Here is a 23,433-nt window from a genome sequence, read left to right as displayed (position 1 = left end):
GTACAAACAAGAAAACACGGGATTTTACTAAACAAATATGTCAATTCTCAACAGTTCTTTAGTTGAGTAGAGTTTATCATATCTTGCAGTCTTGCCAATTAATCACCTCCCTGCCAGTTGGAAAGTAAATCTTTCTTGAAAATGTTCATGAGGTCTGTATTCTTTTTTCTCCCCTTTACATTCCTTTTATCACATAGCAATGCTGGATTGAAAAACTCGCTGTTCGACTCCGCAGCTGCCATGGGTAGCAAGGAGCTCCTGGAGAAAGATAGCACTGAAAACCATAGTAAAGATCTCAGCAATGGCACCGACAGCAATTTGGAAGCAGCCAGGAGGCTGGCTAAGCGCCTCTACCAACTGGACCGATTCAAGCGTTCTGATGTGGCAAAGCACCTGGGTAAAAAGTATGTGTTGACACAGGGCTTTTCATGAACAGTCATTCATATGGTCGATTCTGTACAATAATAAGAGCAGCTTGAAGTTTGCTTTTTAATAATAAACTTTTTGGGTTTTGTTTTTTTTTAAGCAATGAGTTCAGCAAACTTGTGGCTGAAGAATACCTGAAGTTTTTTGATTTCACGGGTATGACGCTGGATCACTCCCTCAGGTATGTGCTCATGTCCAAACCTCGTGTTCTTTTCACATTGTCTCAATAGATATAATTATCCCTAGAGAATCTAAGGAATTGAAGATGGAGTCCAAGGGGAGGTTAGTTCCTGTTCTTTCAGTTTGCAGTTCGAGTGTATAAAAACATAAGAACAACCATCCCGGGTCAGACCAATGGTCCATCTAGCCCGGTATCCTGTTTCCGACAGTACCAGACAAGTAGCAGACAAGTCTTGTCTCCTTCACTACCAGAGCTTCAGAGGCAGTGTACAGAACAGGGCAGTTGGAGTGATCCACCTCTGTCTTCCTCTCCTGGCTTCTGGCAGTCAGAGGTTTAGGAACAGTTGCAGCTGGAGTTGCATCTCTGACTATCTTGGCTAACAGCCATAAACTTACCTAGTTCTTTTTTGGACCCATTTATAATTTTGGCCATCACAACATCCCATGGCAATGAGTTCCGCAGGTTAATTGTGTGTGGTGTGAAAAAGTACTTCCTCTTGTTTGTATTAAACCTGCTGTCTAATAATTTCATTGGATGACCCTAGTTTTTGGGTTATATGAAGGGGTAAATATTATTATCCAGGGCTGTCAATTAATCACAGTTAACTCACGTGATTAATGCAAAAAATTAATTGTGATTAAAAAAATTAATCGTGATTAAACGCACTTATAACAATAGAATACCAATTAAAATTTAGTAAATCTTTTTGGATGATTTTCTACATTTTCAATATTGATTTCAATTACAACACAGAATACAAAGTGCACAGTGCTCACTTTATATTATTATTTTTTATTACAAATATAGGCACTGTAAAATGATAAAAGAAATAGTATCTTTCAATTCACCTCATACAAGTACTGAAGAACAGTCTCTTTATTGGGAAAGTGTAACTTCCAAATGCAGATTTTTTTTGGTTACATAACTACACTCAAAAACAAAACAGAGTAAAACTTTAGAGCCTACATGTTCACTCAGTCCTATTATTCTGCCAATCGCTAAGACACAAAGTTTGTTTACCTTGACGAGAGATACTGCTGCCTGTTTCTTATTTACAATGTCACCTGGAAGTGAGAACAGGCGTTCACATGGCACTTTTGTAGCTGGCGTTGCAAGGTATTTACATGCCAGATATGCTAAACATTTGTATGCCCCTTCATGCTTCGACCACCATTCCAGAGGACATGCTTCCATACTGATGATGCGCATTAAAAAAATAATGAGTCAATTAAATCTGTGACTTACTCCTTGGGGGAAGAATTGTATGTCTCCTGCTCTGTTTTACCCATATCTGCATATATTTCATATTGTTATAGCAGTCTTGGATGATGACCCAGCACATGTTCGTTTTAAGAACACGTTCACAGCAGATTTGACAAAACGCAAAGAAGGTACCGATGTGAGATTTCTAAAAATAACTACAGCACTTGACCCAAGGTTTAAGAATCTGACGTGCCATCCAAAATCTGATAGGGACGAGATGTGGAGCATGCTTTCAGAAGTCTTAAAGAGCAACACTCTGATGTGGAAACTACAGAACCCAAAACACCAAAAAAGAAAATCAACCTTCTGCTGGTGGCATCTGACTCAGATGATGAAGATGAACATGCGTCGGTCCGCACTGCTTTGGAGCATTGAAACCATCAGCATGGAGTCATGTCGTCTGGAATGGTGTTTGAAGCATGAAGGGACATATGAATCTTTACTGCATCTGGCACGTAAAAATCTTGTGACGCTGGCTACAACCGGGCCATGCGAATGCCTGTTCTCACTTTCAGGTGACATTGCAAACAAGAAGCAAGCAGCATTATCTCCTGAAAATTGTAACTAATCTTGTTTGTCTGAGTGATTGTCTGACCAAGGAGTAGGACTGAGTGGACTTTGTTTTATTTTTGAACGCAGTTTTTTTTATACATAATTCTACATTTGTAAGTCCACTTTCATGATAAAGAGATTGCACTTCAGTACTTGCATAAGATGAATTGAAAAATAATTTTTTTTGTTTTTTACAGTGCAAATATTTGTACTAAAAATAAATATAAAGTGAGCACTGTACACTTAGTATTCTGTGTTGTAATTGAAATTAATATATTTGAAAATACACCTCTACTCTGATATAACTCGACCCGATATAACACGAATTTGATAGAACGCAGTAAAGCAGTGCTCTGGGGGGGGCGGGGCTGCGCACTCCAGTGGATCAAAGCAAGTTCGATATAATGTGGTTTCACCTATAACACAGTAAGATTTTTTGGCTCCCGAGGACAGCGTTATATCGAGGTAGAGGTGTGTAGTAAACATCCAAAATATTTAAAATAAATGGTGTTCTATTGTTGTTTAACAGCGCGATTAATTACTGTAATCACTTGACAGCCCTAATATTATCATAACATTACTAAAGAAACTAAAAATTGGTAACATTCCCTGGAGGGAAACCCTTTTTTTGAATTGTTAAAATTCTTGATGTGACATTACCCAGGGTGCAATCTGGACTGCTGAACAGCTGTGTCCCATCCATTCTCCAACTTGGGGTGCTTTTTACACTGCTTCGCTGTGAAAGCAACCATTCCTGATCTGCTGTCACCCACCCTCCAGCATGTACATTAGTCCCAGCTATACCGTATGAGTGGTACTGGCAGCCACTCTTGAATTACACTGAACGGCAACACCAGGCAATTCCCAGTCCCAGACTTTCCCTCAGAAATGTGCGTCTTGTACTGCCCAGCTCCCTCCTGGGCAACACAAGCTCATATAAAGGCCGTCATTTTATTAATAGAACATGAAATGCACAAATCCTGTTATCTCACATGGAGTTTCCCAAACACTTCAGTCCAAGCACACACTGGCTGAGATAAAACAATAAAACAAGTTTATTAACTACAAGAAGATAAATTTTAAATGGTTACAAGTAATGAGGCATAAAAGTCAGAGTTGGTTACAAGAAAATAAAAATAAACGCTACTAATACCTAACTTAACAAGTTAGAGTGAATTCAAAGCAAAGGTCTCTCTCACCGTGTTTTAGCAGTCTTACCGCCTGAATTCCATTCTGCCAGGATCCCTCCCCAGTCCAGTGATGCTTCCTTTGTCCTTCAAGTGTTGTCAATGCCATGAGTAGAGATGAAAGGAGAAATTTGGGGCCTCTGTTCCCCATTCTTGCACGTTTTCCTTTTCTTTGAGAATCATCTCCAGCTGGGGGTCAGGAGACAGAAAGTCTGTGGGGATGGGAACCTCCAGCTGTTTCTTTGCCAAGATGTAAATTTCTTGTTCATACCCTTTTCCTGCCAAAAGAATGGCCACTTAACCAGGTGCTAGTCCATTTGATTTAGTTAACACCTAGTTGACACCGGTTTGCCTTTTGTCTCTGAGGAACTGGTTTGTTTCTGCTTTTCTAAACTTAGAACATCTCAGGAATGTTATACAGTAGACCAGGGGTAGGCAACCTATGGCACGTGTACTGAAGGCGGCACGCGAGCTGATTTTCAGTGGCACTCACAGTGCCCGGGTCCTGGCCATCGGTCCAGGAGGCTCTGCGTTTTAATTTAATTTTAAATGAAGCTTCTTAAAACATTTTAAAACCCTTATTTACTTTACATACAACAATAGTTTAGTTATATATTAAAGACTTATAGAAAGAGACCTTCTAAAAAGGTTAAAATGTATTATTGGCACACGAAACCTTAAATTAGAGTGAATAAATGAAGATGCAGCACACAACTTCTGAAAGGTTGCCGACCCCTGCAGTAGACATTTATGACTTTGCATACAATGCTACCACACATATTTCACCAGGACAATAATGATCAGCAAATTATGAGTTTTCAAATGATCCCTCACAGGGCATACTTTGTACAAAATGTAATATAGTCTTGTAAAAGGGCTGAACATAGTGGTATATACTGTCACACTTGGTGATCTTCTTGCCTGTTCTGGTGATAGAGGGGAACAAATAGTAACACTGTGGCCTAGCTGTGGCGCATTAAAAGTTAATAGGAAAGACATGATTGAGCCAGTGCAGAAGTGCTATAAATCAGAAGAATGAGGGAATGTGACAGCAGAATCATGATATGCGCCCAGCTTTTTTGGCTAGCCAGCTTTGGAATTCAGGCTCTCCAGTTGCACTGCACACTCGAGTTGCTCAGCTCTTCTGAAATCTTGTAAGCACCTAAGAACATCTAGAACAATGGGAGCTGCTGGGTGCGGAACCCTTTTGAATATGGATGCTCAGTACCCTTCTGAAACTCTGGCCCTAGCATTTTAACTTCCTAGTTTTTTTAAAAAAATCAGAATTGGGCCTCTCCCTTTAATATTTGTTCGTTGTTTTTAGGAGTGGAAATATCATCTATCCCTTACTGTGAAATATGCTATATTATAAGGGCAATGCCAAGCCAGTAGAGATCTGTGTTTTTAATTTCAGTTTTCTTTAAACTTCTTTTAGGAATTTCTTTAAAGCCTTTTCACTTATTGGAGAAACTCAGGAAAGAGAGAGAGTATTAATCCACTTCTCCAACAGATACTATCAGTGTAACCCAAACACCATTTCTACTCAAGGTAATTTTGCTTCTGATTTCTACATCATGGGCATTCCTCTTTGTTCTTTCACTTTTGGCTATAGCCTGTATATTTCCTGCTAGAAATATTCTCCTGCCTGAGACAAAACAAGTATATTCATGAAAATGGACTGTTTGTGGAAGGCGAGAGATTGACAACAGTGAGAATAATAACCTAGTGACAGAGGATGTGGAGAAAGCTAGTGTACTCAATGCTTTTTTTGCCTCTGTCTTCACAGACAAGGTCAGCTCCCAGACAGCTGCACTCTGCAGCACGGTATGGGGAGGAGGTGACCAGCTCTCTGTGGAGACAAGAAGTAGTTCGGGGCTATTTAGGAAAGCTGGACGAGCACAAGTCCATGGGGCCGGATGCGCTGCATCCGAGGGTGCTAAAGGACTTGGCCGATGAGATTGCAGAGCCATTGGCCATTATCTTTGAAAAATCATGGCGATCGGGGGAGGTCCCGGATGACTGGAAAAAAGCTAATGTAGTGCCCATCTTTAAAAAAGGGAAGAAGGAAGATCCAGGGAACTACAGGCCAGTCAGTCTCACCTCAGTCCCTGGAAAAATCATGGAACAGGTCCTCAAGGAATCAATTCTGAACCACTTAAAGGAGGGGAAAGTGATCAGGAACAGTCAGCATGGATTCACCAAGGGCAAGTCATGCCTGACTAACCTAATTGCCTTCTATGACGAGATAACCGGCTCTGTGGATGAGGGGAAAGCAGTGGATGTGCTATTTCTGGACTTTAGCAAAGCTTTTGATACAGTCTCCCACAGTATTCTTGCCAGCAAGTTAAAGAAGTATGGGCTGGATGAATGGACAGACAGTAAGGTGGATAGAAAACTGGCTAGATGGTCAGGCTCAACGGGTAGTGATCAATGGTTCCATGTCTAGTTGGCAGCCGGTATCAAGTGGAGTGCCCCAAGGGTCGGTGCTGGGGCCGGTTTTATTCAATATCTTCATTAACGATCTGGAGGATGGTGTGGACTGCACCCGTAGCAAGTTTGCAGATGACACTAAACTGGGAGGAGTGCTTGATACGCTGGAGGGTAGGGCTAGGATACAGAGGGACGTAGACAAATTAGAGGATTGGGCCAAAAGAAATATGATGAGGTTCAACAAGGACAAGTGCAGAGTCCTGCACTTAGGACGGAAGAATCCCATGCACTGCTACAGACTAGGGACCGAATGGCTGGGCAGCAGTTCTGCAGAAAAGGACCTAGGGGTTACGGTGGACGAAAAGCTGAATATGAGTCAACAGTGTGCCCTTGTTGCCAAGAAGGCTAATGGCATTTTGGGTTGTATAAGTAGGGGCATTTCCAGCAGATCGAGGGATGTGATCATTCCCCTCTACTCAGCACTGGTGAGGCCTCATTTGGAGTACTGTGTCCAGTTTTGGGCCCCACACTACAAGAAGGATGTGGATAAATTGGAGAGAGTCCAGCGGAGGGCAACAAAAATGATTAGGGGGCTGGAGCACATGACTTATGAGGAGAGGCTGAGGGAACTGGAATTGTTTAGTCTGCAGAAGAGAAGAATGAGGGGGGATTTGATAGCTGCTTTCAACTACCTGAAAGGGGGTTCCAAAGAGGATGGATCTAGACTGTTCTCAGTGGTACCAGATGACGGAACAAGGAGTAATGGTCTCAAGTTGCAGAGGGGGAGGTTTAGGCTGGATATTAGGAAAAACTTTTTCACTAGTAGGGTGGTGAAGAACTGGAATGGGTTACCTAGGGAGGTAGTGGAATCTCCTTCCTTAGAGGTTTTTACGGTCAGGCTTGACAAAGCCCTGGCTGGGATGATTTAGTTGGGTTTGGTCCTGCTTTGAGCAGGGGGTTGGACTAGATGACCTCCTGAGGTCCCTTCCAACCCTGAGATTCTATGATTCTATGATTCTATGAGAATGGTAGTCCTCTAATTTATCCTTGCCAGAAGAATGGTATGGACAGAGGCAGGGCAACCTTATTTATATTGGCCTCAGTTCAACATGGTATTTAAACATGCCTAAGTACTTGAGTAGTTCCTCAGCATGGCTATGTACATGCTTAAAACTGGGCATGTCCTCCCTGGCCTCGTTTCATGTAGGCCAGCTAACCTCAATTAGTTGGCAACTTCCTCTTCAGCACACTCAGTCATTTTTAAAATTTGGAAAGCAAAAAACAAAACCAAGAAAAAAACCATTCCTGAATAAGAGAACAAACTATCTGGTGACATAACTCCATTGAATTTGATAGAGTTACACCAACAGAGAATTTGACCTAAAAATTCCAACTACATCACATCATACGCAAGTCTAAAATAAAGATAGCAGGAAAAGAAAGAAAGAGGAAAAATGTATTTCAGGCCCCCCTTAATCCCAGCTACCTAGATGATTTTAGCTACTAATACATTAAAATTGAGGTAGAAGAAGATGAATAACCAACTGTGCACAACACAGATGAAATAAGACATTGTTTGGAGTCAGAGTCCAGAATTGGGTATAGAGGGAATTAGAATTAAATCTACTGTAGCTGACTCCATACTAAATTGATATGTTCCTCTGTGACACTCTTGGGAAATGAATTGTTGAATCTAAAATAAATGTTTAGCTTCACCCAGATCCAAGGGGTTGATTGTGTCTTTTGGCTCAGCCCTCTATGGGGAAGTGTGGTTAGCTGCTGCATCCCAGGAGGGGACCACCGAAGGGTGCGTGATGCCTGTTCCGGAACACCACAAATCGAAACCTCGGGTGAATGGGAGTTGCCATTGCTGGCGATGGTGGCTGCTGTTGTTTTATTTAATACTACTGCAGTACCCAGATATACCACTCTGGATTGTACTCTGCAGTACAAACACTTAGGGAAATATGGTTCCTGCCTCAAAGAACTTACTCTCTTAAGGTGTGTCTACACAGCAGGATTCTTTCAGCTTACGTACATGCATAGCCCCCCAGCATGGGTATAAACAGCAGTGTGGACGTGATGCACAGATTAAGCCGGTAGGGTGAAGGTGCACAAGAAGGGTGTGGTTGTGTACTAAGTATGTATCATACACGATATATATTGGCCCAAGCTATGAGCTAAGATCAAGTGTAGTATCCTGCTGCCTCCCTCTGCTGGAGCCTTTCCTTGCTGCAGTGAAAGGCTCTGGCAATGGGGAGCAGCTGAACCCTTTCCGGATCGCCTCCACTCTGCCAGAGCCTTTTACCGACACCCGTAGGTACCCACATCAGTGTGGACTCAGCCTGCTTCTCATCGGGGTACATAACTACAGGTACACTACACCCCACTGAAAGACATAGGGCTTGATCCTGCAACGAGCTCAGCACATACATAGTCCCTCTGGCTTCAAGATTCGATCACATACTATTTATTTCTGTTCAGTACACAGGATGGACAGTGCATACGGCCCAATACCTTACTCACTGCACATCATGCAGATCTCCCACTGAACAGGAAATGGTTAATTTCCTCACTCTTTCTTTTTTTGGTGCTCATCAGTGTAATAGTTGAATGCTTCATAGAGAGAGATGAATGTGTCTTCACCCATCCCCGGTGAGGTGATACTATGACCCTCACTTTACAGATGGGGGTACTGAGGCGCAGAGAGCTGAAGATCGATATTTTCAAGTGTTCGCTAGTTTGGGGTGACCAATGCGAGATGCCTAGGGCTTGATTTTCACAGATGGTCAGCTCCCATCAATTTCAGCTGGATTAGTGGGCCATCAGCACTTTGGAAAGCTGGCTCCAGATGTCTCAAAATGAGGCCTCAGGAAAATGAGGAACACACAGTCAGTGGCTGCTTCTGCAAATGTTGGCCTACATGACTTTCCCAATGCCACATAATCAGCCAATGGCAAAGCCTGAAAGAGAACCCATTTCTTCCAGCTTCTAATCCAGTGCTGTCACCTCAAGAGCCTCTTCCTATGGATCCCTGCCACACTGACAACACAACAGGCAGCTTCTGCTGCATATGAGGCTGGGGTCCTGCAGGGCCGCCCCGAGGATTCCGGGGGCCCGGGGTCTTCGGCGGCGGGGGGCCCTTCCGTTCCGGGACCCGCCACCGAAGTGCCCCGAAGACCCGCGGCGGGGGGCCCCTGCCGCCGAATTACCGCCGAAGCGGGACCCGCCGCCGAAGTGCAGCGGGGGGGGGGTCCCCGCCGCAGGTCTTCGGGGCACTTCGGCGGCGGGTCCCGGAACGGAAGGGCCCCCCGCCGCCGAAGACCCCGGGCTGCGCTTCGGCGGTGGGTCCCGCTTCCCCCTGGCCCCGGCCCCAGCCTCTTACCCCCGGCTCCCTCCTCGCCCGGAGTCTCAGCGCCTCGCCGGAACAACCGCAGCGTGTGGCCGGCGGGGCCTGAGCCCCGCCCCGCTCAGAGCCGCGTGGTGAGGGGGCGGGGCTGGGAGCTCCACGCCGAGCGGAGGGAGCGGAGCTCCCAGCCCCGCCCCCTCACCACGCGGCTCTGAGCGGGGCGGGGCTCAGGGGCCCCGGCGGAGACTCGGCGCTTGATGCGCTGAGGCTCCAGGAGAGGGGCGGAGGCGGGAGCCTCCGCTGTTCTCTTGGGGGCCCCTGCGGAGCCCGGGGCCCGGGGCAAATTGCCCCCTTTGCCCCCCCCTCTGGGCGGCCCTGGGGTCCTGTGAGCACCAGCAGCCTCTTTCATTGTACAGCCCTGCCTCGTTCAGAGTCTAAGACAAGCAGTGCAGGAGTCAGGGGCCCTGTGGGGAGAAATAGTATGTGCTCATGTTTTCCAGGACTATGTTTCTGGAAGACCAGACATACCGACTGAGAGAGGCTATAACATCTCCTTGCTGGAAGGTCAGTGGTGTCCCAGGCAAGGAGACAGGGAGTTTATTCTTTCTGTTCTGGCCCTAACGAGCAAAAAAAGAAAAAAAAACCTGATTCCATTTGGTGTACTGATACCAGCAGAGTGGCCGTGAGAGTGTGGTTTCATATCTACTTTATCTTATCAGTCGATGCTGCAAGACAGTTTTGTCAGGTGACAAAAGACAAAAGAAAGTATGAGATGAACTGATTGTCGTTAAATGACATTAGATTGATTTTCCTGCATTTTTCTGTGTGCTACTTGATGACCAGATTCCCCTTAAAAGCAGAGGCAGACTCAGTTGGTGAGCAAGGTCCTAGTGCAATCTGAGCTGATCTTAAATACATTGTCCTGGGTAGTGTGAGTTTATGTGTAGTGTGACCAGACATCTCAATGTTATTGGGACCTTCCTGATATAAGGGGCTTTGTCTTATATATGTAACTATATCCCCACTCCAAAAAAAAAAAAAATAAGTGTCCCAATTTTTCACACTGCTATCTGGTCACCCTATTTGTGTGTGATATTTGCTCTGTTTCTTTTCTCAGATGGAGTCCATTGTCTTACCTGTGCAGTGATGCTGCTGAACACTGACCTACATGGCCATGTGAGTACACGTGCTAAGAACATGCTCTGCCCTTGTTTTCAGGAAGCGCTTCCCTGTCAAAGTTGAGCTTTCAGGAAGTGGTGCTGGTTGCAGATCAGCCCTCTCAGGCGCTCCTTGTTTTGCATGGTGCTCCTCCTCGGGAGCAGGACTGCAACTGGCCACTCTGCTAGAGGCACAAGGCGCATAGGCATCCTCGCCACCCGTGTATTTGGATACAGTTGCAGTCCTTATGCTCCCCAGAGCACAGATACTGCTTCCTCCATGGGATATTTTAAAGGCGGTCATCTGACAACTAGCCAACAGATCCTGTTGGGGGGAAAGCTGCACCCCCAGAGGGGGCGTGAGAGTGGTTGTGGTTCCCTGCAAGCCCCTCCTGACCTCCAGGAGGGTTGTGCCCACTGCCCCAGTTGCAGCATTACCCATCCCTTGGGTGGGGGAACTGAAAGCACTCCTCCTCCTGATGCTCATCCTCCTTTGTGTTGCTCTTCCTGGGGACAGCAGCCTGTTCTGGCCTGGCAGCAGCAGTGTCTGTTGGCTTCTACCTTCCCTGGGGCTTTGCTCTCCTGGGGAGGAGGAGAAAGAACCTTGGGGGAAATGGGGATGTTTGGGCAGCCAGTTATGAACTGAGAGCCTCTTGGATGAAGTGACCACAGTTAACGTCCATTCAGTATCCTCTGCAGCTGATGTGAAAACACACATGAGCCAAATAAGGCAAAGGGTGTGTCCAGTGCACTTGATGCAGTAGGAGACCACATAACGTATATTTCAGTGCTCTAAGCACCCCGTTGTATGTGCTCATGGTGAGATATGACTGCTCTGAATTTTAACCTTTTGCTGCACATTTTTGGGGGGTCTCCACTACACATCTAGAGTCTAATTCTGCACCCCTTAAGTTACGTGGAATAGCACTTACCCTCAGGAGTATTGGTGTCAGCCAGCTGGCTTGCATGAATAAGAACTACTCAGCATATGATGTTTCCAGAAAACACTTGCATTTCCACAAAAGCAAATGCTACCCAACAACAACTTGACCTTGCAGTCTGTCATGCAGGTGAAACCCCACTGAAGTTAGTAGGAGCTTTGCCTGTGTGAATGACTACAGCATCAGGCCCAGAGTAATTTACTCTCCAAGATAATGGTATTGGCAATGCAGAGAGTAGAGTGAGATTCTTATGGAAATCTGGATTCCATGCCAATTTCCATTGGGAAGTGGAGTTTCTTCTTGTTGGACAGAGCCGGAAAAGGTTTAACGCAGTGACGCTTTCACTGGAGACGTAATACAGGGTCTACTGTGCCTGCTAGACATGGATCCATGTTGGGTGCAGTGCAGAACTCCCTCTCCTGAATGAGTGTCAGGAGGGATTCTGTCCTCAGGGAAGCAAGTAGCCCCCAGGGGGAGACGCATCCCTACAATGGGTGCAGCGAACTCCCTCCCTAACTTAGTGGTCTCACTTTGTGGCCACACACCCTCCCTGCCTCTTGGGGGCGTATGTCTTCTTGTGTCCCATTGGCGCACAGAAGGAACTAGGGTGACTAGATGTCCCAATTTTATAGGGACAGTCCTGATTTTTGGGGCTTTGTCTTATATAGGCGCCTATATAAGGGGGAGTTGCGTTGTAAAGTAAATATGGCAGGCGACCAGCTTGGCTAAGGGAACTGATGGGCAAGGTCCCCTGGGAGAATAACATGACGGGGAAAGGAGTCGAGGAAAGCTGGCTGTATTTTAAAGAATCCTTATTGAGGTTGCAGGAACAAACCATCCCGATGTGTAGGAAGAAAAGTAAATATGGCAGGCGACCAGCTTGGCTTAACAGTGAAATCCTTGCTCGTCTTAAACACAAAAAACCAGCTTACAAGAAGTGGAAGATTGGACAAATAACCAGGAAGAAGTATAAAAGTATTGCTCAGGCATGCAGGAGTGAAATTAGGAAGGCCAAATCACGCTTGGAGTTGCAGCTAGCCGGAGATGTTAGGAGTAACAAGAAGAATTTCTTTAGGTATGTTAGCAACAAGAAGAAAGTCAAGGAAAGTGTGGGCCCCTTGCTGAATGAGGGAGGGAACCTAGTGACAGAGGATGTGGAGAAAGCTAGTGTACTCAATGCTTTTTTTGCCTCTGTCTTCACAGACAAGGTCAGCTCCCAGACAGCTGCACTCTGCAGCACGGTATGGGGAGGAGGTGACCAGCTCTCTGTGGAGAAAGAAGTAGTTCGGGACTATTTAGAAAAGCTGGACGAGCACAAGTCCTTGGGGCCGGATGCGCTGCATCCGAGGGTGCTAAAGGAGTTGGCCGATGAGATTGCAGAGCCATTGGCCATTATCTTTGAAAAATCATGGCGATCGGGGGAGGTCCCGGATGACTGGAAAAAAGCTAATGTAGTGCCCATCTTTAAAAAGGGGAAGAAGGAAGATCCAGGGAACTATAGGCCAGTCAGTCTCACCTCAGTCCCTGGAAAAATCATGGAGCAGGTCCTCAAGGAATCAATTCTGAACCACTTAAAGGAGGGGAAAGTGATCAGGAACAGTCAGCATGGATTCACCAAGGGCAAGTCATGCCTGACTAACCTAATTGCCTTCTATGATGAGATAACCGGCTCTGTGGATGAGGGGAAAGCAGTGGATGTGCTATTTCTGGACTTCAGCAAAGCTTTTGATACAGTCTCCCACAGTATTCTTGCCAGCAAGTTAAAGAAGTGTGGGCTGGATGAATGGACGGTAAGGTGGATAGAAAACTGGCTAGATGGTCGGGCTCAACGGGTAGTGATCAATGGTTCCATGTCTAGTTGGCAGCCGGTATCAAGTGGAGTGCACCAAGGGTCAGTGCTGGGGCCGGTTTTAGTCAATATCTTCATTAACGAGCTGGAGGATGGTGTGGACTCCACCCTTAGCAAGTTTGCAGATGACACTAAACTGGGAGGAGTGCTTGATACGCTGGAGGATAGGGATAGGATACAGAGGGACCTAGACAAATTAGAGGATTGGGCCAAAAGACATATGATGAGGTTCAACAAGGACAAGTGCAGAGTCCTGCACTTAGGGCGGAAGAATCCCATGCACTGCTACAGACTAGGGACCGAATGGCTGGGCAGCAGTTCTGCAGAAAAGGACCTAGGGGTTACGGTGGACGAAAAGCTGAATATGAGTCAACAGTGTGCCCTTGTTGCCAAGAAGGCTAATGGCATTTTGGGTTGTATAAGTAGGGGCATTTCCAGCAGATCGAGGGATGTGATCATTCCCCTCTATTCAGCACTGGTGAGGCCTCATTTGGAGTACTGTGTCCAGTTTTGGGCCCCACACTACAAGAAGGATGTGGATAAATTGGAGAGAGTCCAGCGGAGGGCAACAAAAATGATTAGGGGGCTGGAGCACATGACTTATGAGGAGAGGCTGAGGGAACTGGGATTGTTTAGTCTGCAGAAGAGAAGAATGAAGGGGGATTTGATAGCTGCTTTCAACTACCTGAAAGGGGGTTCCAAAGAGGATGGATCTAGACTGTTCTCAGTGGTAGAAGATGACGGAACAAGGAGTAATGGTCTCAAGTTGCAGAGGGGGAGGTTTAGGTTGGATATTAGGAAAAACTTTTTCACTAGTAGGGTGGTGAAGAATTGGAATGGGTTACCTAGGGAGGTGGTGGAATCTCCTTCCTTAGAGGTTTTTAAGGTCAGGCTTGACAAAGCCCTGGCTGGGATGATTTAGTTGGGTTTGGTCCTGCTTTGAGCAGGGGGTTGGACTAGATGACCTCCTGAGGTCCCTTCCAACCCTGAGATTCTATGATAACCCCCCATCCCCTGTCCCAATTTTTCACACTTACTGTCTGGTCACCCTAGAAGGAACAAGTCTGACAGGCACTTCTTCAAGGGAGGGCAAGACTCCTTGACACAGTGTATGAGCCTGGGAGAATCTAACCACAATTTCTAGCCACAATTTCATTCAGTGCCATTTTACTCATAACCACTAGGTGGCAGAGAAGGACTGGCATTTGCCTGAGACCATTCCAGAAGGCCTCTCTGTGCCCTACAGGTTAAAATTAATGCAAGGACACAAACTGTACCTCAGCCGCCCTATTGCCATCCGAGGAGAGGGGAGGGGAAGGGAGCTATGTGATCGGACGCTGAGATGTGGGGGTAGGGTGGGACAAATACAAACTTAAATTGGTTTGATGTGGCTGTTTAATTTGTATTTCAGAAAATTTATTTACAATGCATGGAGACCTGCCTTAAAGCACCCCAGGGACCGACACAAACTGGGTTCTTAATGGGGAGGGGGTATTCTAACCGAAGCAAGGCAGAGCTGTCCTTGCTGTCCATCAAACATTTGGGAACTTTGGGGGTGGCTCTTACAAGAAAGGAGGTTGCCCCTTGTACAGACTTCAGAGCAACTCCAAGGAACTTATAAAAGTTACAACTAAGACTTTCAAAGTTGTCTAAGGGACGTAAACATCTATTTGCCATTAGTTTTAATGGGGAGTGGGAGTCCAAAGCCGCTAAGTGGCTTTGCAGATCTCAGCCTCCAGGTTTTATAAGGGAAAAGAAGTTACAAGCAAACTCTACTCCCAGAAAGGCACAATCCGCTACCCTCTCATGTTGAGCACAGTGCCTTTCTCCTCCGGGAGTCCCATTGAAATTGATGGCACATCTCATGAGTAAAAATAAAGATACAGGAATGTGCCCCAGAGATTGCTCCGTTGTTTAGCTGGAGACTATCCCTTTACACTGCTGCTGAGGCTAAGCTGATTCTGTTTGTCGTAAGACCGTGTAACCCTGCAGATTTCTGTGACTGGTGGTTATTACCATGTTGTCTTAAGTTTGGAGAACGCAGAGCAGCTGCCATAACAAGTAACAGAATCCTGCATGTATTTCTCTTGTCCTTTTCTTCCTTGGATCACCTATAATCTTTATATTCTTTTGCTTTTCTCTTATAGGTGATAAGTTGGGTGTTTATAACTTTGAATGCAGCCTCTTCTGCACATATCGTAACTCCTGTTTTCTAACTCCAGTATAGTGCTCCAGGCTGTTAGCATGTCTCTGTTATGCAGTGAAGCCTACCAAAGAAGTAAATGAATGGATCTAATGAACCCCCTTTATTCCTCCCTGTCTTGCTGCAGTTCATCCTCTTTCCATGTACTGGAGTAAGCCTCTTCAGTTACCATGTGCTGGAAAAGAAGATCTAAGAAGGAACTTATTAATAATGGTAGCAACCCACTTCAGGTGGGGAAATGAATTGTAATTTTAGGGTCTGACTGTAGCAGCAAAAGCCTAAATCTGAAATTAAAACCTCACTCGTTCAGAGCTGTTTCTTGAAGCTTAATAAAAGCAGGAGTTAGGGCCAGGTTGGGGGCTGGTGTGTACTGCTCCAGGAGAGAGTGTAGGTTAGACACCCTTCTGACGGCACAGTTCCTTCCTGGTTGCTCTGTGAGAAGGGGGAGTGATTTATTGCTGGCTTATACAGTAGCAAAGTGCAGCATCTTGCCGGATCAGCATTGCTGGGTGATGTGGTGGGGGTGGAATCCTGGCTCCTCACCTCTCCCTGCCGTGTGCTCTGGTGAGGAGTAGCAGGCACAAAGAACAAGGGAAGATGTAGCCCTAAAAGCCCATAACTTGTATAATAGATGGAGCTCCTTCAGCCTGTCAGGGCCTGTCTGCACAGCAGAGTGAACCCAGGCTCTTCCTCACGTGTTGTCCCTAAGCCAGCTCCTGTCGCACATGGAGCCTTCTCATCAGAGTTTTGTGGTGCTTTCAACCCAGCTAGGGCATAAGCTAGCGCTGCTTTAACTCAGGGTGGTAACCTGCCCACTTTGTAGTGAGTGATTCACTGTCTTCCCACAATTCCCCCATGTGCCCGGATGGACAGACAAGTTCTCCCAAAGTTCACTGGGAAAGAATCAGAAAGTGGCTCAGCTTATTGCAGTGCTAAGACCCCTGGGATATGCCCCCCGGAAGTCCTAGTGACACACACGGGGGAGCGCAGCACCAGTGAGGTCACAGTGACTTGGGTAGGCCTTTGCAGTGTGGCTGCTCACAGCCAGGCCAGGGTAACCTGGGTGCTCCGACCCTGCTGCTGATCACCTGAGTGCAAGTGAGACTATAAACCAGGGGTGGGCAAACTACGGCCTGCAGGCCGGATCCGGCCTCTCAGGGCTTTGGATCTGGCCCGCGGGATTGCCCCCCATGGCACTGTGGGCCCCGCACCCACCTCAGAAGCGACTGGCACCACGTCCCTGCGGCCCGTGGGCGGGGGAGAGGGCAGAGGGCTCCATGCGTTACCCTTGCCTCCAGGCACCGCTCCCTTCCCCCCCCCCCCCCCCCCGCAGCTCCCATTGGCCAGGAACAGGGAACCGCAGCCAATGGGAGCTTTGGGGGAGGTACCTGGAGGCATGGCAAGGGCAGCACGCACGGAGCTCTCTGCCCCCCCTCCCCCAGGGGCTGCAGCGCTTCCGGGAGCGGCGCGGGGCCGGGGCAGGCAGGCAGGGAGCCTGTCCCAGCCCCGGTGTGCGCCGCTTTAGGTAAGCAGCGCCAGGCCGGAGTCCGAACCCCTCCTGCACCCCGCCCCCCAACTCCCTGCCCTAAGCCCCCTGCCTGCACCTCGCACCCCTCCTACACTCCAACTCCCTGCCGCACCCTGTACCGCTGTGCACCCCAACCCCCTGCCCTGAGCCCCCTCCGCAGTCCACACCCCTCCTGCACCGCTGCCCTGAGCCCCCTCCTGTACTCCGCACCCCTCCTGCACCCCAACCCCCTGCCCTGAGCCCCCTCATACAGCTCGCACCCCTCCTCTGCCCCTTCCTGCACCCCTTCCGCAGTCCCTCCCACACCCCAACCCTCTGCCCCGGCCCTGCATACAATTTCCCCACCCGGATGTGCCCCTCAGCCCAAAAAGTTTGCCCACTCCAGCTATACACTAAAAAAGGCCCTTTGGATTGGAAATGCCAGTGCAGCCCCAACCTCAGGGAGTCACCGAAAGTTAGGGTTAGAAATATGGAGTTTAATTCAGAGCTTTATTTTCCAGTTCAAGTTTCAGTTTGTAACCCTGGTGAAAGAAGTTCTTTCTAGCTTCTGGACAGCAGCTTTGGCAACATGGCTCCAGCTTTCTGTGAATTCAGACCTTAAAGTTCTATGAACATAACTCCACCCTTTGTTAAATGCTTGGAGATCTGTGGATGAAAAGCACAGGGCAAGTGCTAGGAAACACCACCACCACCTCCATCCTCATTATGATGTTTGTGTACTACTTAACATCTATTGTTTGAACGGGAGGCTGGGTTATTAACACACACTGCTTGTGCGTTTTCCTGCTGGGTTCCTGAAGACGTGTGTGCACCGATGTCTGTATAATTCTGAGAATGCTTCTCTGCACGGCCTGCCTTGGGCTTAGACTAAAGCAAGGAGATGCCATCCATCCAGACGTGGTTTTCTTAGGCCTAACTGTTGTTGGACAACAGCACCAATCTGACTATGTTTCTGTAATGTATCTTTTGGTGACTTCCAGAACATTGGGAAAAAGATGACCTGCCACGAATTCATTGCCAACCTTCAGGGGATGAACGAAGGCAAAGATTTCCCTAGGGCGTTGCTGAAGGTAAGGGATGAATTTAACTGCTGGTTTTAAAATAAGAGATTTGGTTGTGCCTTCACTGACTGGTTCCTGAGTCACAGTTACAATAGACCATGCAGTTTATTGAATTCCTGTTTGTCAGTCACGATGGTGAATGGGCTTTTCTCTGCTCCCAAAGTACATAAAAAAATTCACTCCTACAAAGTCAATTAGTAGTCCCAATGCGGGTACTTGCAGTGCATAAAGGTAAGTCTGTGCATTAGTCTTTGCAGGTTTGAGGCCAGAGTTTTTAATAAAAGGAAACAAAGGTGTGGCACAATCTACGAGTGCTATGTAATGATAAGAGCAGGAACAAAGCCAGCCAGTTATTGCAACTGAATATTTAAGAGGGACCCTTGAATTGTGTATTCTATAAGTTTTATATAGAGCTTGGGAAGAGGCGCATAGGGGCTTTCGCATCAAAATGAGAGAGATAATTTCAGATTAGAATGCATTGTACTGCTTTTCTTCAGGGTTTGTTTGTATAATTTTTGCGAGTCTTCAGATGTGAATAACTGCAGAGAGCCTGAGCTGGCTTAATCTCGTTTTAGTAGCAATAATAGGGGAAATATTTCTTTTCCTTTGTTTGGTTGTTGGCATGAAACATCAGGCTGTTTGAAGGGAGACAAGAGTTTACACTAGAGTTCATGAATTGTTCAGTAATGGGAAAATACGAAATATTGTTGCACCTGGCACCTGACCCAAAATCTACTGAAGTCAGTGGAAAGATTCCCATTGGCTTCAATGGGCTTTGGATCAGGCCCCTAATGAAATGCAAGACACAGTATATAGATCAGGGTCATTTTTTAATTTTTAAAAGCAGCAAAGAGTCCTGTGGCACCTTATAGACTAACAGACATATTGGAGCATGAGCTTTCGTGGGTGAATACCCACTTCGTCGGCATCCGACGAAGTGGGTATTCACCCACGAAAGCTCATGCTCCAATACGTCTGTTAGTCTAATAGATGCCACAGGACTCTTTGCTGCTTTTACAGATCCAGACTAACACGGCTACTCCTCTGATTTTTAATTTTTGTGGTTTCTCCGGTTACTTTTGGCTCCTCCTGGGCTCTGTTTCCTAAATTTAAGCCCCTATTTGGAAAAAAATAAAAGCCTTGGCCTGGATGGTTAATAATCAAAGTGTCACTGAAAGGACACTCACAGGTAAACTCATTTCTACCATTGCCTTGGAGAGGCATAGTGGGATTACTTGGCAGACTAATTAAAGGCTCTTATTGACTAGCTAGATCTCCAATGCTGTCTTTAAATAGCCCGTGTAGTGTACAAAAGGAAGATTTCCATTGGTCTCACCTGCTGTTTATTTTTCCACTGTTGGAAGAATAATGATCATTATCCTGGCCTGTGCTATTAAGGACCTTTAGCACTGACCTTAAAGCTATCCTAAATGGGTAGCTATAAACCTGGGATAGCTGGCTCTGTGCTAGCCCATCCCATCCCAGCATAGGGAGTGGGATGGGGCTTGGAGGGGTTGTTTTGGGGGCTAAAGAGAGTCTGGCAGGAACGCAGTACTCTCCATCAGTCCCTGCCCTTGTCCCGCACATACTCTCATCTGTGTGGGAGGCTGATTTGACCCCTGTCCAGCCCCAGGATCAGAGGGGGAGGAGGCAGAAACGTGGCTTTTAGAGCCACTGTTGCCTGTCCCCCGATTCTGCTGAGATGTGCTCTGGCACAATTGAGTGTTTGCCTCTCATTGTTTTTTCTTAGTAAATCGGAATGTACCGAAAAGCAGTAGCCTTGTTTTTCAATAGCTCTTACTGGCAGTCTGCAGCGGATATCTTAGCAGCCGATACAGGCTTTATGTTTAGAAATAAAAAGCAGTCACATAGGCCTTTATTCAGCAAGGTGCTTCAGCAAAATGCTTTTAATTTAACTGTTCCATTAGGAACACTATGGATGAAAGCAAATTCAGTGTCTGACTCAGAACCCCTAAAAACAGTGCCTCTCTAGTGTCCTTGCTCTTGACTTCGCAATTCCTGTTAGATCTATGCAGAGTCCACAAGGTGGCATGATGTCACAGCTGAAAACGTAACAGCGAACAAGAGTTTGAGAATACCAGACGCCCACCTCTCATCAATACAGCAGGGGTCAGGGAGAGAACTGGACCTCTGCGAGTCACAATTCTTTCTCCATTCTCCTCTCACTGGCAAGCTAGGTATTTACCATTATATGGAGCTGGGCTTAAAGGTATATTTTCCACATTTAGTGGATGCAGGGAAAATTAATTTTTATTTTTGTAGGCTCAGGGCTAAGCAGCAGTTCTGCAGAAAAGGACCTGGGGGATTACAGTGGATGAGAAGCTGGATATGTGTCAGCAGTGTACCCTTGTTGCCAAGAAGGCCAACAGCATATTGGGCTGTATTAGGAGGAGCATTGCCACCAGATTGAGCGGAGTGATTATTCCCCTCTATTTGGCACTGGTGAGGTCTTATCTGGAGTACTGTGTCCAGTTTTGGGCCCCCCACTACAGAAGGGATGAGGACAAATTGGAGAGAGTCCAGCAGAGGGCAACAAAAATGATTAGGGGGCTGGGGCACATGAGTTACGAGAAGAGGCTGAGGGAACTGGGGTTATTTAGTCTGCAGAAGAGAAGAGTGAGGGGGGATTTGATAGCAGCCTTCAACTACCTGAAGAAGGTTCCAAAGAGGATGGAGCGTGGCTGTTCTCAGTGGTGGCAGATGACAGAACAAGGAGTAATGGTCTCAAGTTGCAGTGGAGGAGATCTAGGTTGGATATTAGGAAAATCTATTTCACTAGGAGGGTGGTGAAGCCCTGGAATGGGTTCCCTAGGGAGGTGGTGAAATCTCCATCCTTAGAGGTTGTTAAGGCCCAGCTTGACAAAGCCCTGGCTGGGATGATTTAATCATAGAATCATAGAATCTCAGGGTTGGAAGGGACCTCAGGAGGTCATCTAGTCCAACCCCCTGCTCAAAGCAGGACCAAACCCAACTAAATCATCCCAGCCAGGGCTTTGTCAAGCCTGACCTTAAAAACCGCTAAGGAAGGAGATTCCACTACCTCCCTAGGTAACCCATTCCAGTGCTTCACCACCCTACTAGTGAAAAAGTTTTTCCTAATGTCCAACCTAAACCTCCCCCTCTGCAACTTGAGACCATTACTCCTTGTTCTGTTAGTTGGTGTTGGTCCTGCTTTGAGCAGGGGGTTGGACTAGATGAGCTCCTGAGGTCTCTTCCAACCCTGATTTTCTATGATTCTAAGGGAAAAAAAAATAACTGAAAGCCTCAGGAACCATCTAGCTAATTCTCCAGGAAGCTGGCCATGGTGTATGCAACAAGTGGAGTCTGAATTGCCATGGCAAGGAAGAGCCATATTTAGCTAAAAGCTGCAGATACTGCTCTCCTGCATGGTATCTAAAACAACCAAAGATCAAGTAAAAATTAACTCTTGCCTCTAATTATACTCAGTCAGTCCCATTAACCTTCAGTGCCACTGAGAGCAGAATCTGGCTGTGTGTTTATTTTGTATGCCTTTGAAATAGCAACATTTTGGTTTGCTGACATCAAGCTTGCTGCGTCCTGTGAAGTAGAATGATGAGACTGCTGGGAGCTAGGTAATACTCTCTTCATTATCAGCTTGAGAAGCTCTCTGATGTGAGATCTGATTCTCCCTCTCCCCCAAGAGAGGTCTCTTTGTTTTACTAAGGTTTCTTGTACAATATCAACATTTGGATATACAGCACAGAGCTTTAGAGTTAGGCTGCAGAGTCTTTGATACTGCTTCAGGAGCTAAGATTTTATTCTTGCTGGAATTTTAAATGAGAAATCCAGATCCAATCTTCAGCACCTTGTGTCTTCCTGCAGATCTGCTCATTAACACTGAATAGAGCTTTACTCTGATATCTCAGTCTGTTGATCCATTCCCCCGCCCCCCGCCCTTTGTCAGATCTGAGGTTAGTTTTTTTTTAATGTTGAAAACTGTAGCGGCATAGAAGCATAAGTAACTGAGATTAAAAGCTTGGTTCCCCTGAGATCTGATTGCAGTATTTATCCAATCAATACTTTACCAGGCAGGGAGAGATGTTTGGCTTGCATTTCATTCCACCCTAGCTGCAGTAAAACTGTCTGTCACTGCCATCAGTTATTAATGGACAATATAAATGGAGATATTGGACCTGAGTCTTGTTTACATTAAGGCCACTTTATGGTGCTCTGGCAGTGCAGGGGTCTCTAAGTGGGTGCCAGTTGTTACTACACTCACTCAGAGGCCTCTCCATGTCATTAGACTGATGTAAAGAGTCTTGGGGTAAATGAGAATCAGGCCCCCAGGCTGTGATTCTCCCCTCCCTTGCACAGGTGTAAATCAGGAAGAACTTCATTGACATCTATGGTGTTAACTGGCGTAAGAGAGGGAGAATCAGGCCCGTTAAATCTAGGCAGAGTTAGATTTTTGGGCGAAATGTTTCAAAGGCACTGAGGCTTTTTTTAAAATCACACCCTTTGATTCTGAGTTTACATATGCCAGCCACACCAGGGATTTTGCATCATATCGGCCTGTGATCTGTCAGACAAGTTGACCCTGACTTCATAGTAGTGTTTCCCTTTCAGCCCATTGAAATAGTACACTTTTCTAGTAACAATTCCTTGATCTTTGGAAGTCTAATAAAACCCTGCAAGGAATATGAAATGTCAGTGATGACTGTATCTATATAGCCTTATGTAGTTGTGTTGCTCACTCCTAAAGCAAATCTGGAATCACACAGCTACATACATTTACAACTGGGGACCAGCGGCAGATTTGCAATAAATGGAAGAACCCAGGGTAGCAAGCTGAACTCAAAGCTCTTCAGAGCAAACATACCTGAAATTCTGGTTAGTTACTGTAAAGTCAGGGAGTGGGATAGGGGCGGGGGGGATCTAATAATAAAACTTAGAAATTGGGCAACACAGAGGCAGATGAAATTCACCAGAGGCCAGTGAAAATGAATGAGCAGTGTCGGGAGAAAGGTCATGGCTACATCCTGGCTAAATGTGATGGGGGCAGGGTGGTCTCAGTGTGGAAAAGGTTGAGAACTCCTGGACTAGATAATAGATGGAATTTATCTAGAGGTCCTTTTCTCCTCTAGCCCATAACACCTCTACTCTGGTATAACTCCATTGACTTCGCTGGAGTTCTTGTGGATTTACACTGGCATGAGTGAGGCCCTTGGAAGGGTGCAGGGTGTTCACAAAGTTAATAAGATATCCAGTTGTACGCAGTGAGATGAGATCAGGAGAATAACCCAGCAAATACTTCAGTCTTCACT

The 23,433-nt window shown here is 46.4% G+C and overlaps 1 protein-coding gene across 3 annotated transcripts in view; it reads left to right on the top strand.

Moving 5' to 3' along the window:
- Window positions 1-23,433, top strand: part of PSD3 (pleckstrin and Sec7 domain containing 3) — a 159,850-nt gene that overhangs the window by 80,835 nt on the left and 55,582 nt on the right. For all 3 annotated transcript variants that reach the window (XM_045021178.1, XM_045021177.1, XM_045021179.1), the window contains 5 exons: window positions 198-404; window positions 527-607; window positions 5,045-5,157; window positions 10,506-10,564; window positions 18,047-18,136. In XM_045021178.1, the coding sequence (XP_044877113.1) occupies window positions 198-404; window positions 527-607; window positions 5,045-5,157; window positions 10,506-10,564; window positions 18,047-18,136 (550 nt within the window). The remainder of the gene's footprint in view (window positions 1-197; window positions 405-526; window positions 608-5,044; window positions 5,158-10,505; window positions 10,565-18,046; window positions 18,137-23,433) is intronic.

This window comes from Mauremys mutica, chromosome 6, assembly GCF_020497125.1.
Source record: "Mauremys mutica isolate MM-2020 ecotype Southern chromosome 6, ASM2049712v1, whole genome shotgun sequence".
In the NCBI taxonomy this organism is placed as follows: domain Eukaryota; kingdom Metazoa; phylum Chordata; order Testudines; family Geoemydidae; genus Mauremys; species Mauremys mutica.
Note: the sequence above shows the minus strand (reverse complement) of the source record. Positions and strands in the feature narration are given on the sequence as shown.